The following is a 12,500-nucleotide window of genomic DNA, read 5'->3' on the forward strand; positions in this document are numbered from 1 at the left end:
AAAAGTGTTGAATTGAAAGGGAAATAAGGAGGAACGATAGTGGTGTTTTTAAAGTTTTTGGGAATGAAAAGGGGAGAAAGTGGTGAAGGAAAGTGATGTTTAAAAGATGTTGTAAGGAAGGGAAAAGGGATACGGAGATTGAAAGAGTTTGTTTTGAATTGAACTGTTGGATCGAGAAGGGAAACGGGGAATAATGTTTAGAAGTAGTTCAATTAAAACGAGAGTAAGAAAAGAAGTAAATAGGAGTTGTATTGAAGAATGTTGGGAGAAAAAAAGAGAAGGAATAATGAAAGGACGAAAGGTGGTTGTGAAGAATGGTGAAAGAAAAAATGTTGAAAAGATGAACCAAAACGGAATGAAACAAGAAGAAAAAACAAATTATAGTTTTGAATTGGATAGTGATAGAGAAAAGAGAAAGGAGAAAGAATGATAGGAAGAGAAATAGTTTTGAAAAATGCTGAAGAAAAATACGAGAAACAACAGCCAAAAAAGAATAAAAGAAAAAGGGCCCACTGAGGTGCCGGTTAGGAAGCAGTCAATTATCTTATAGAAATAAAGGATAAGTGTCATAAAAGGGATTGTCATAGAAAAAGAAAATACAGAAGTAGACGGAGTTTTCGAGTTTAAAAAGTGTTGAAGGAGAAGGAAAAGAGAAAAGGAAGAAAGGGAGGTGAGGAGAGAAGGAAAATGATTATTGGTGAAGTAAAGAGAGGTACTTTTTGAAGAGTGTTAAAAAAAGGAAAGTGAGAAAGGAAAATGTGGTTTTTGAAGAGTGCTAAAGAAAAGTGATTCCTAAAATTGTGTTGGATTAAAGTGTGTTAGAGACAAAAGAAAGGAGGAGGGGCTGGCTTTGCTGAAGAGTGTTGAAGGAGATGGAAATGAAAAAGGATAAAAGGAAGAGGTGGGTTTAGGAGTGTTGAAGAAAAAATATTTGAAAAGAGCACGAAAAGGAGGTTGAGAAAGAAAACAAGATAATTATAAAGAATGTTCAGAAAAAAAAGGATGTTTAGTCTCTTTTAATGTTCAAGAAAAGTATATGAGTGTGGTGGAAGGAAGTTATGTGCAAGAGTCGAAAGAGAGAGAGAGAGAGAGAGAGAGAGAGAGAGAGAGAGAGAGAGAGAGAGAGAGAGAGAGAGAGAGAGAGAGAGAGAGAGAGAGAGAGAGTCGTTTGAAGTTTAAGGAGTCGTATGTTCTCTTATATTAGAATATGAAAGGATGTCAAAAAGTGTGATAGAAGGAGGGAAGAAAGGCAAGTTTTTGAGGAAAGTTTTGCGGGAGAATGCAGATGCGAAAAGTGTGAATGGAACGTGAATAAACGAAAATGAATGTAAAAATCAGAGGAACTTGAGCGTGAAAGCTGTAATTCCATGTTAAATAAAATAATAAAATGCGAGAAAAGTCCAAATGGAAAGATGTAAGAAGAAATGAGTAAAATAGGTCTAAAATTCTGAGCATGAAAGTTGAACAAGATGAAAATAAGTGTGGCAGGTATGAAAGTAATACAAGACGAGGAAAAGTGTGAAATAAGTCAAGAATTAAGAGTAGAAAAAAGAGTAAAAGATTGAATGTCAGTAATGTAATTGTGAATAATGATAATCGTGGAAAATGTAGAAGAACTAAACGAAGATTTAATTTAGCCAGTCAAGTTTATATATGAGACGTGGAAAACTAGACGAAATATGTGAATGAACAACTGTTACCGTATTTAGTCTAATGAATGAAAAATGAAAAATATTAAAGTAACAAATCAATGTGAGGTAAGTGTGAAAGTATGGTTTAAGTCTGAAAATTGATAGGAACGTGACACAGTAAAAGTTCCAGTGTGAAAAATGAAAATGCAGAAAATAAACACAAGACAGAACAGAGTGAGAGGAGATAAATATGTGTGTGAAAGTAAGATTTTGGTGGGAAAAAAAAGATGTGAAAGTAAAAAAGAATAAAAGTAAAATATAAACATGAAAAAAATATCTGAAAAAAATATAGGTAGATATATATAAAGAAATTAATGAAAAAAAAAATTGACAAAAAACTGAAAGAAGGAAGCAAAGAAAAGAAAAGAAAGAACGTCCTTTTTTGTTTGTATGTATTATGTATACCAAAAATAAGGAAATCTTCAATAAAACCAAAAAAATTAATCCACTTAAATAGATTAGCATTATATGTGTATTTATATACATATCAAGGCAGCACGTGCAAATATATACCTATAAACATACATACATACATACAAAAGGACTGAAAAGATGCATATGTATACACGAGAGAGAGAGAGAGAGAGAGAGAGAGAGAGAGAGAGAGAGAGAGAGAGAGAGAGAGAGAGAGAGAGAGAGAGAGAGAGAGAGAGAGAGAGAGAGAGAGAGAGAGAGAGAGAGAGAGAGAGAGAGAGAGAGAGAGAGAGAGAGAGAGAGAGAGAGAGAGAGAGAGAGAGAGAGAGAGAGAGAGAGAGAGAGAGAGAGAGAGAGAGAGAGAGAGAGAGAGAGAGAGAGAGAGAGAGAGAGAGAGAGAGAGAGAGAGAGAGAGAGAAAGCAAAACAAACAAACAAGCGGATATGTGAAGAAATCCATGTAGTACACAGCCATGAAAGTTGAGAGAGAGAGAGAGAGAGAGAGAGAGAGAGAGAGAGAGAGAGAGAGAGAGAGAGAGAGAGAGAGAGAGAGAGACTAAGTTCGGATTCCTTAATACACGTGTTGCTTTTTCCTTATACACTAATCAGGTCAGGTACTTAATTAACGAAGAGGAGGAGGAGGAGGAGGAAGAAGAAGAGGAGGAGGAGAAAGAAGAGGAAGAGGAGGAGAAAGAAGAGGAGGAGGAGAACTCTTTACCGCTACAGACTGAAGCATCTTACTGACACCCAATTCCTCTTTCTCGCCTTTCTCCTCCTCCTCCTCCTCCTCCTCCTCCTCCTCCTGCTCTCCGCCACTAATGAAAGGATTCTTTTTCCCTCTGGCACGAATTTCACTTGTGTGTTTGGAAGGAAGGAGGAGGAGAAGGAGGAGGAGGAAGAGGAGGACGAGGAGGAGGAGGAGAAGGAGGTGATGGAGGTGGAGGAGGAGGAGGAGGACGAGGAGGACGAGGAGGACAGAAGAAAGCAGAAGGTGGAAAAGGAAAAAGGAGGAAGAATTAGAGAAGAAGAAGCAAGATAGTGAAGAGGAAGAGTAAAAAAAAGTAGTAGTAGTAGTAGTAGTAGTAGTAGTTGTAGTAGTAGTAGTAGTAGTGGTAGTAGTAGTAGTAGTAGAAAATCAAGGAAAGAAGACCAAATAGAGGTAGTTAGAGATGAACAAGATGAAAAATAGAAGAAGAAGAAGAAGAAGAAGAAGAGGAAGAAGAGGAAGAAGAAGAAGAAGAAAAAGAAGAAGAAGAAGAAGAAAAAATAAAATGAAACAGAAAAATAAGGAGACATTTTGAAAGAGGGATGAAAACATTCAGGTTTTGGGGAGAAGAGAGAGAGAGAGAGAGAGAGAGAGAGAGAGAGAGAGAGAGAGAGAGAGAGAGAGAGAGAGAGAGAGAGAGAGAGAGAGAGAGAGAGAGAGAGAGAGAGAGAGAGAGAGAGAGAGAGAGAGAGAGAGAGAGAGAGAGAGTGTTTGAGGAGAGGGAGTGAGAGAGGGTGAGGGGAAGGAAGGAAGAAAGAGGGGAGGAGGAGTGAAGATAAGTGCCGAGTATGTTGAAGGGGGAAAAATGGAAGTCAGGAAGGGGGAAAGGGAGAGTGACAAAAAGAGGGAGAGGGAGAGGGGACAAAAGGGTGAGGAGGGAAGGTGAAAATATGTGTTAGGAAGAAGAAGAAGAAGAAGAAGAAGAAGAAAGGAAGAGTAGGAGGAGGAGGAGAAGGAGGAGGAGGAGGAGGAGGAGGAGGAGGAGGGAAAGAAGAAGGGAGATAGAGACTTATTTGAGAGGAAAGGAAGGTAAACGTGTTAAGGAGAGTAAAAGGAGGAAGGGGAGGAGGAAGAGGAGGAGGAGGAGGAGGAGGAGGAGGAGGAAGACGAAGGAGAAGATAAAGAGAATGAAGGAATGGTAAAAGGAAAGAAGACGTGTTTTGGATGAAGATTTGGTAGAGGTGGAAAGGGAGAAGTGGTGAAGGATGAGAGACAGAGAGAGAGAGAGAGAGAGAGAGAGAGAGAGAGAGAGAGAGAGAGAGAGAGAGAGAGAGAGAGAGAGAGACCATATTGAATAGAATAAAAAGGGAGGTAAAGAGGAAAAAAAATCTACAAATGTGTGTCAATGAAAGGAATGAAAGAAAGGAAAAGAGAAAAGAAGAAATTAAGAAGATTTTGAGTAGATGAAGGAAAAGCAAGAATTAGAGACAGAAAAATAAAAGTTAAATAAAAAAAAAAGTAAAGAGAGAGAGAGAATATGTACGGAAGGAAGCAGAGATAAAGGAGTGGAAGAAGATAGGAAGAAATAAATGGAAAGAATAATGGAAGGAAGGAGAGAGAGAGAAAAGACAAACAAAAATCGAAGGTGCAGAAGATAACAACGAATGGAGAAAGCTACAATTAAATAAAAAAAATACAGGAATTAGGAAAGAATAGAATTAAGAAAAGGGAAGAAATGAGGGAAGAAAAGAGGGAAAAAAAGAGAGAAAAGGACGTTTGAGGGGAAATATGAAGTTTAAATAGAGAAGCTTGGAGGAATTGGAGTGGGTGGATAAATGAGGTGGAGGGAGATGGAAAAGCAATGTGGAATAAGAAAAAAGGGAAAAAGGAGGAAAATGCACGTTTGAGGGGAAAAGTGAAGTTTTAGAAGTCATTTGGGATGCGAGTTAGAGAAGGTGGAGTGGGTGGATAGAATGAGGTGGAGGAAAAGTGGAGAATTAATGTGGAATGGGGAAAAAGGAAAAAATGAGAAAGAAGCACGTTTGATGGGAAATATGAAGTTTAAAGGGGAGAGGATTGGAAGAGGTGGAGTGAGGTGGATGGAATGAGGTGGAGGAGTGGTGGAGAGAGAATGTGGAATGAGGCACGACGTGGAGCATTCTCTCATTACCTGCCTTGTCTCCAGCAACATTCATAAGCTTATTCCATTCTCGATCCATGCTCTCGTTTTCCTTGATGCGCTTCGGCTCCTCCTCCTTCTCCTCCTCCTCCTCCTCCTCCTCCTCCTCCTCCTCCTCCTCCTCCTCCTCCTCCTCCTCCTTGCTTACATTTCCTATTTACCCTCTCAGTTTGTCATTTTCCCTGTTATGTCTTTCTTTCACTCTCCTCCTCCTCTTCCTCTCCCAGTTATCATTTTTCTCATAGTGTAATTTACTATTTTTTTTTCCTTGCTCTTTCCCTCCTTGCCCTCTTCCTCTTTGCTCTTGTTCTTTTCCTTCTTTCCTCCATCTCTGTGCAATTCTCTCCTTGTTCGTTCTTTCCATTGTTTTTCTCCGCCTTTTCTTCTTGTCGTCCTGTTCATCCCTTCCCCCTTGTTGTCCTCCTCCTCCTCCTCCTCCTCCTCTCCCTTTTCTTCCTTCGTCTTCCTATTTATTATCATCGTTCTCCTCTTTGTCTTCCTTCTTGTCCTCTCATTACTATTTTTTACTCCTTGTCTTTTCTACGCGTTTTTTTTCCTCCTCGTCTTCTTGTCCTCTCAATAACCTCCTTCCTCCTCCACCTCTTCCTCCTCCTTGTCCTTTCCTTTCTTCCTCTCCCTATTTGTTTTCCTCGTTGTCTTCCGCTTTGTCTTCCTCATTGTCCTCTCATTGTTTTCCTCCCTCGCCTTTTCCTTCCGTTTTCTTTCTCTTCTTGTCTTCTTGTCATCCTCCTTGTTGTCCGAATATCCCCTTCCTCCTTCTCCTGCTCCTCCTCCTCCTTCTCCTCTTCCTCCTCCTCCTCCTCCTCCTCTTCCTCCTCTTCCTCCTCCTCCTCCTCTTCCTCCTCTTCCTCCTTTTGCTCCTCCTTTTGGTGTCCTTCCTTCCTCTTCCTATTTGTTACCCTCGCTATCCTCCTCTTTGTCTTCTCCTCTTCCTTCTCTCCTTGTGCTTTTCTAACGTGTTCTCAATATTTTCACCAATTTTATCGTCTAACTTCAGCAGTACACACAAAGACACAGACACACACACACAAAAAAAAAAAATGCATAAAAAAGAAAACACACACACACACACACACACACACACACACACACACACACACACACACACACACACACACACACTGCACTATCACGCAAAGCCCCAACACTCACCAACGACCTGCAGATGGAAGGGGCGGGACATCTTGGGATCTGTGGACACTTGGCACTCGTACACCCCGGAATCAGCGCGCTTAGCAGAGTCAATGCGTAGAGTCCAGTCGTTGGTTCCCTCTGAGTGCACGGCGGTGAAGCGGCTGTCCGTGGTGTAGGTAAAGAGTCCCACTGTCAGCACATGGGCCCCTTTGCGCCTGATCCATGTTACCTGTAGGAGACGAAGTAGAAGGACGGGTGAGAATTGGTGGTATTTTGTTTTTTTGTTTTTTTTGGGGGGTTTTGGGGGGTTTTGGGTTTTTTTTTTTTTTCTTATTTTGTTGTTCTTTTTGGTTTGTTGGGTTGTTTTGGTGGTGGTTTGTTGGTGGTTGTGGTTGGTGTTGTTTTTGTTAGTGTTCGGTTGTTGTTGTTATATTGGGTTGTGATGATGGTGGTGCTGGTGCTTGTTTTTAAGTCAAGTTTTAAGTTAAGTTTGTGGAGAATAAGGGTGGTAGAGAGAGAGAGAGAGAGAGAGAGAGAGAGAGAGAGAGAGAGAGAGAGAGAGAGAGAGAGAGAGAAAGAAAGAATTATGATGCTGCAACAAGGTCATTTCTCCCCGAGTATTGTTACGAAAGATGTAAAAAATTTAAAAAAATAAAAAGTCGTTGCCTCTTCCGCTGAGGAAATGCCGTGAGACAAGATTGAACCGGCCACCTTTAATATGTGAGAGAGAGAGAGAGACTCGTACCAGCTATTACACATCGTGAACACACACAAACACACACACACACACACACACACACACACACACACACACACACACACACACACACACACACACACACACACACACACACACACACGTGTGCGCGCGCGAGTTTAAAAGCAATCAGCAGACAAACACTATAAAAAATACAAGCGGGGAAGCAACAACAGTAAGAAAGAAAGACATAGGGATAGATAGATAGATAGATAGATAGATAGAGAGAGAGAGAGAGAGAGAGAGAGAGAGAGAGAGAGAGAGAGAGAGAGAGAGAGAGAGAAGAGTGGGTGAGAGAGAGAAAAATGAAGTGATAGCAAGATTTTAAATGTGACACTGACCTATGTACTAAAAACTTACAGGACTTGCTTTCACACACACACACACACACACACACACACACACACACACACACACACACACACACACACACACACACACACACACACACACACACACACACACACACACACACACACACACACACACACACATTTACAACCTCAAATACTTACAAAGCTTACTTACAAACTCTCTCACAGACTCACACTTACAGAGTTTGCTTAACACACTCACTTACACTCACTTGCAGAGGTAACACATCCTCACAGAGCTCACTTTTCCACTTATTCACTTATTCACTAACAGGAATTTACAGAGTTGATAAATTACAAAGACTTTAGGAGGAATATGTGTGGTAGTTTGCAGTATTATGTTGAAGTTAAGTGAAGTTAAGTCAAGGTAAGTTAGGTTAGGTTTGGAGAGGTGTCATAATTTAAAGCTCGGGGTAAGTTATTTAGGTTAGGTCAGGTTGGGTTGGATTGGGTTGCGTTAAGTTCGGTTAGGTTAGGTTAGGTTACGTTTGGTTAGGTTAGGTTAGGTTAGGTTTGATTGGGTTGGGTTAAGGTTAGGTTAAGCTGGACTGGGTTATATTGGGTTAAGTTGATTAGGAAGGGTCAGGTTGTCTAGGATGGGTTAAGATGGTTAGCTTAAGTCGAGTTAGGATGAGCTATGTTTGGTCAGGCAATAGCGTTTACAGTTTTAGGTATGTTCGCTTCCTTTTATGGGTAGTTTAAGCAAAGACACATTTAGGTTAGGTTGTGTTGGGTTTAGTCAGGTATAAGCGTTTGCATTTCTAGGTATATTAGATTCCTTTCGATTAGGTTAGGTTAAGACAGGTTAAATTAGCACAAGTGTCTAAAGATAACAATACAAAGCGTGTGGGTTTACATTAGGTTAGGTGTTTTTCAATATCTATCCATTTATTTCTTCATGCATCTTTTTTCTTTATTCACTTATTTATTTGCTCACTTATTTTCTTTATTCATTTATTGATTTAGATTCTTTACAGAGGTTGCCACGTGTACATGTAAGTCAGACGGCTCTGCTGCTTGTTGGTGTGATCTTGTGTTCTGGATAGGAGTTCATATTGCAATTTTTTTTCTCTGTATCTTTAAAGGAGATGAACGAGAGAGAGAGAGAGAGAGAGAGAGAGAGAGAGAGAGAGAGAGAGAGAGAGAGAGAGAGAGAGAGAGAGAGAGAGAGAGTAGTGTTCTTGGAGTTAATAATTCTGCCTTCTCTTTGCCTTTCTCTTCCTCTCTATTCGTGTCCCTTATTCGTTCTCTCTCAGTCGTTAGAGAGAGAGAGAGAGAGAGAGAGAGAGAGAGAGAGAGAGAGAGAGAGAGAGAGAGAGAGAGAGAGAGAGAGCAGCTTAATTGCTGGTTTCCAAAATGTGAATGGAAATTAATTCAGAGCGGACTGACCAGTTTATGTATGTTGGTGGCTTGGTAATCCTATTTTGAATGAATAAATGAACAAATGAATAGATAGCTAAATAAAAAGACCATGAAAATATGAGCAGTTATGTAAGCTAATTTTAAAAAATCAGACAGAATTTCAAAGCTTGTCATTTTAAAAAGTGAAGATATTGAATAATATTGGCATTGACTAAATACGAGACTTAAGTAAAGGTAAACTATCGATATCTTAAGCCTTTTATTACAGGGACATTTTTTTTTTTTTCCTCAGATATATGTACGGTTTGACCATTTTATTAACATTAGGAAGGGTTTATGGAAATCAGAAAATTAATGTCCACAGTCCTCACCGTCTAATCACCACAAAAGTTTCTGAAGCTGCATAAAATCATCAAATATTAAATAAAATGAATATGAAATTACGTCATGGTGCTGAAGGGGTTATGAAGTAAAAACAAATGAGAAACAGTCAAGCATAGTGCCAATGTTTATTAATGTAAGGATGAAAGACTGAAGATACAGGTCGACTTACGTATTGGGTAGATGGACAGAATGAGAGACTAAGTAAAAAGTTTTGTTCAGTGAGGTGACAAGCATTCAGGAAGCCAAGAAGAACTGTGACCGAGGAAACAAGTTAGTGAGTGAAAACAGTGAAAAGTAAGTGATGAGGAAGACAAAGGTGATGAGGGAAACAAAGGTGATGCGGGAAACAAAAGGAAAAATTCAGATATCCAACGTTAAAGCAGCGAGTTTGTGAGCGAAGACTGAGAAAGACAAGGAAAAGGAAACAAAAATAGTGGAAGATAAAAGATTAAATTCTGTGGGAGTGGGAGTGAATTGAGCGATAAAAAGAGGAAAAATGATGAGGTAAAGGATATAAAAAGAGATAAAAGACTAAACATTGTAGCAGCAAGTGAATGATGGTGAAGTAAGGCGAGAAAGTGATGAGAGAATAAAAAAAAATCACAATATGAAATAAAAGATAGAACATGAGAAGCTGAGAATGATGAAGAAAAATGATAATAAAAGATAAAATGAGCGTGTTTCTATCGCCAACGCAATTTCTCTTTCATGTCTACCAAAGATGTATGCTCGGGTGGCTTCTGAAGAGTTATACATGCAGAGTTATACAATCACCACGCATGCACAGAGGCAAAGGTAGCGCTATAACAGTGTCACGTACCCGGCAGCACTTCACCGCTCCAGAAATATATAAACTCAGAAAAGGAGACCGAAGTAAAATTCTCTCTCTCTCTCTCTCTCTCTCTCTCTCTCTCTCTCTCTCTCTCTCTCTCTCTCTCTGACGTAAATGAAGTGCAGGAAAGCAAGAAATCAAGATAAAAGTTAGTGAAATAAGTTTTGAGTGCTGTCAGCCGCGGGTCATTTAATTCTGCGCTTATTGAAAGAAAAGTCCTCAGTTATTTAGCACTGAAGGAGAAACAAATGTTGGTTCGAGTGTTATGCGTACAGGAATATAAATAATGGGAATTACATGGAGTGATTTAGTATTACAGGTTAATGTTGTGTGGTGCTTGGTAGTATTGTAGATAGACAGATAGACACACACACACACACACACACACACACACACACACACACACACACACACACACACACACACACACACACACACACATATTCCCTGAGAAGATCAGAACGCAACAAGAAGCAACACATGATGATATGAATTTTAAAAGTGACAAAACAAAAAATAAAGAAAAAAACAGTTTCAATACAAAAGACGAGGGAATACAAGAGACGTTTACTCTCAACACAAACTTTAACAACCTCAGGAAGACTTGCCTAAAGAGTTAAGAGGAAAGAGGAAGCTTTAGTCTGGGTGCGAGAAGATGATTGACAAGAGGAGGGGGTGTGGGAGGAGGGACTGGAATGGGGAGGCTGGAGCGAAAGGTGAGGAGGGAGTTTTTTTGTGGGGGTTCGGAGGGAGTTGAAGGGGGGAAAGTCTGGTAATACTTCGAAACACTTTGTCAGGATAAGACGCCTTTGATGCCAGGACGCCAAGGAGAAAGGTTTATTAGGAGTTAACTTTGCCGTACTGGAAAATATGACGCCGAAATTGAAGAAGGAGACGAAAAAAAAAGGGAAGAAGAAAAGTTACGGTGATGGTGACTATGATGGTGGTGGAAAAGAGAAGTGAATTTTGTGGTACTGTGAAAAATTTGCTGAAACTGAAAAGTGACGAAAAAAAAAAGGAAAAAGCAAAGTTACGGTGATAGTGGCTATGTTGATGGTAGTGATGGTGGTGGATAAGAAGTTAATTTTCCTGCACTTCAAAAATTTGCTGCTGAAATTGAAAAAAAAGAGACGAAAAAGGGATACGAATAGTTACGGTGGTGGTGAGTGTGATGTTGGTAGTGATGGCAGTGAAGGAGAGAGAAGTGAATTTTGCTGTACTTCAAAATTTGCTGCTGAAAGTGAAAAAGGAGAAGAAAAATAGTGAAGGTGAAAACGTTACGTGAATGGTGATGGTGGTGGTAGCGATGGTGGTAGAAAAGAGAAGAAAATTTTGCTGTACTTGAAAAATTTGTGGCTGAAAATGAAAAAGGGGACGAAAAAAAAAAAGAAATCTAGTGAAGGTGGAAAGGTTACGTGGATAGTGATGGTGGTTGTGGTGGTGGTGGTGGTGGTAGTAGTGTTGGTGGTGGTGGAAAAAGAGTTGGAGTTAGAGTTTTTGCTATACGTGCTACAAAATATGACGGTGAAATTCGAAAAGAAGACAAAAACAACGAAAGAGCAAAAATTTAGTGACGTTATTGTGTGATGCGGATGAGAAAAGAGTTGATATTGCTGTGCTGGAAATTATTACGTTGAAATTGAAAAAGGAAAACAAAAAAAGTAAAAAAAAGAAAGAGAAAGAGAGACACAAATAAAAAATGATAGTGATGATAGTTGTAATGGTGGTAATCTATGAAAAAAAACTGATATTTGCTCTATTTGGAAATTTCGTATCAAAAGGAAAAAAGAGGGAAACGAAAAATTATTACGTTGAAATTAAACAAGGAAAACAAAAAAAGTAAAGAAGAAAGAGAAAGAGAGAGACATATAAGAATGATGGTGATGATCCATGAAAAAAGAACTTATAATATTTGCTCTATCTGGAAATTTCGTATCAAAAGTAGAAAGAGGGAAACGAGAAAGGTAAAGGAAAGCAAGGTTATAGTGATGGTGATGGCGGTAACAATGGTAGCTATTGACGATTCAAAGTAATTTTTTGCTGTAAGGAAAATATTACATCGAAATTGAGAAAAAGGAATAGGTGACAAAAAGTGAAGGAAAGTGGAAAAGAGTGGCGTTGATGTTAATGATGACTGTGGGAAAAATGACCTCGCTGTCCTTGAAAGTATATTTATTGTATATTTTGATAAAGAGTTTTCCAATTATCTCAGAGCGGAATTTATGAAAACACTGGATTAGGAGAGCACAGTTGTCAATTAAATAACGAAAAGAAAAGCCAGAAGAGTGAAATGGTAAAGTAATGCTGCTTTAGACATGTTGAAGGGAAAGAAAGACTAAAACGAGTATTGATTTAGAGAGGGGAAATATATGAAAATTATGTAAAAAAATGTCAAAAATTCGTAAGAGTAAGACTTAAGAAAGCTAAATAAGAGAATATGTGTAGAAAAAATTGAAAATAAAGAAAAAATAAAACTGAAATGCAAAATATAGTAGAGAATATGAATGTGAAAAGTGCAAGAAGAGTAAGAAGTTAAAAAGTAAAAGACTGAAGTTCAAAAATTAAACCAACAAACCGATAACATTGAAAAAAAACGAAAAGTGAAGGAAAAGGATAATAACGATGATGATAATGGTGATAATGGCGA

At 39.0% G+C, this 12,500-nt stretch overlaps 1 protein-coding gene across 4 annotated transcripts in view; it reads right to left on the minus strand.

Annotated features, from left to right (window-relative positions):
• Nucleotides 1-12,500, minus strand: part of LOC123498718 (hemicentin-1-like) — a 131,521-nt gene that overhangs the window by 18,471 nt on the left and 100,550 nt on the right. For all 4 annotated transcript variants that reach the window (XM_045246096.1, XM_045246097.1, XM_045246095.1 and 1 more), the window contains one exon: nucleotides 6,163-6,373. In XM_045246096.1, the coding sequence (XP_045102031.1) occupies nucleotides 6,163-6,373 (211 nt within the window). The remainder of the gene's footprint in view (nucleotides 1-6,162; nucleotides 6,374-12,500) is intronic.

This window comes from Portunus trituberculatus, chromosome 48 (assembly GCF_017591435.1).
Source record: "Portunus trituberculatus isolate SZX2019 chromosome 48, ASM1759143v1, whole genome shotgun sequence".
NCBI classification, from domain to species: domain Eukaryota; kingdom Metazoa; phylum Arthropoda; class Malacostraca; order Decapoda; family Portunidae; genus Portunus; species Portunus trituberculatus.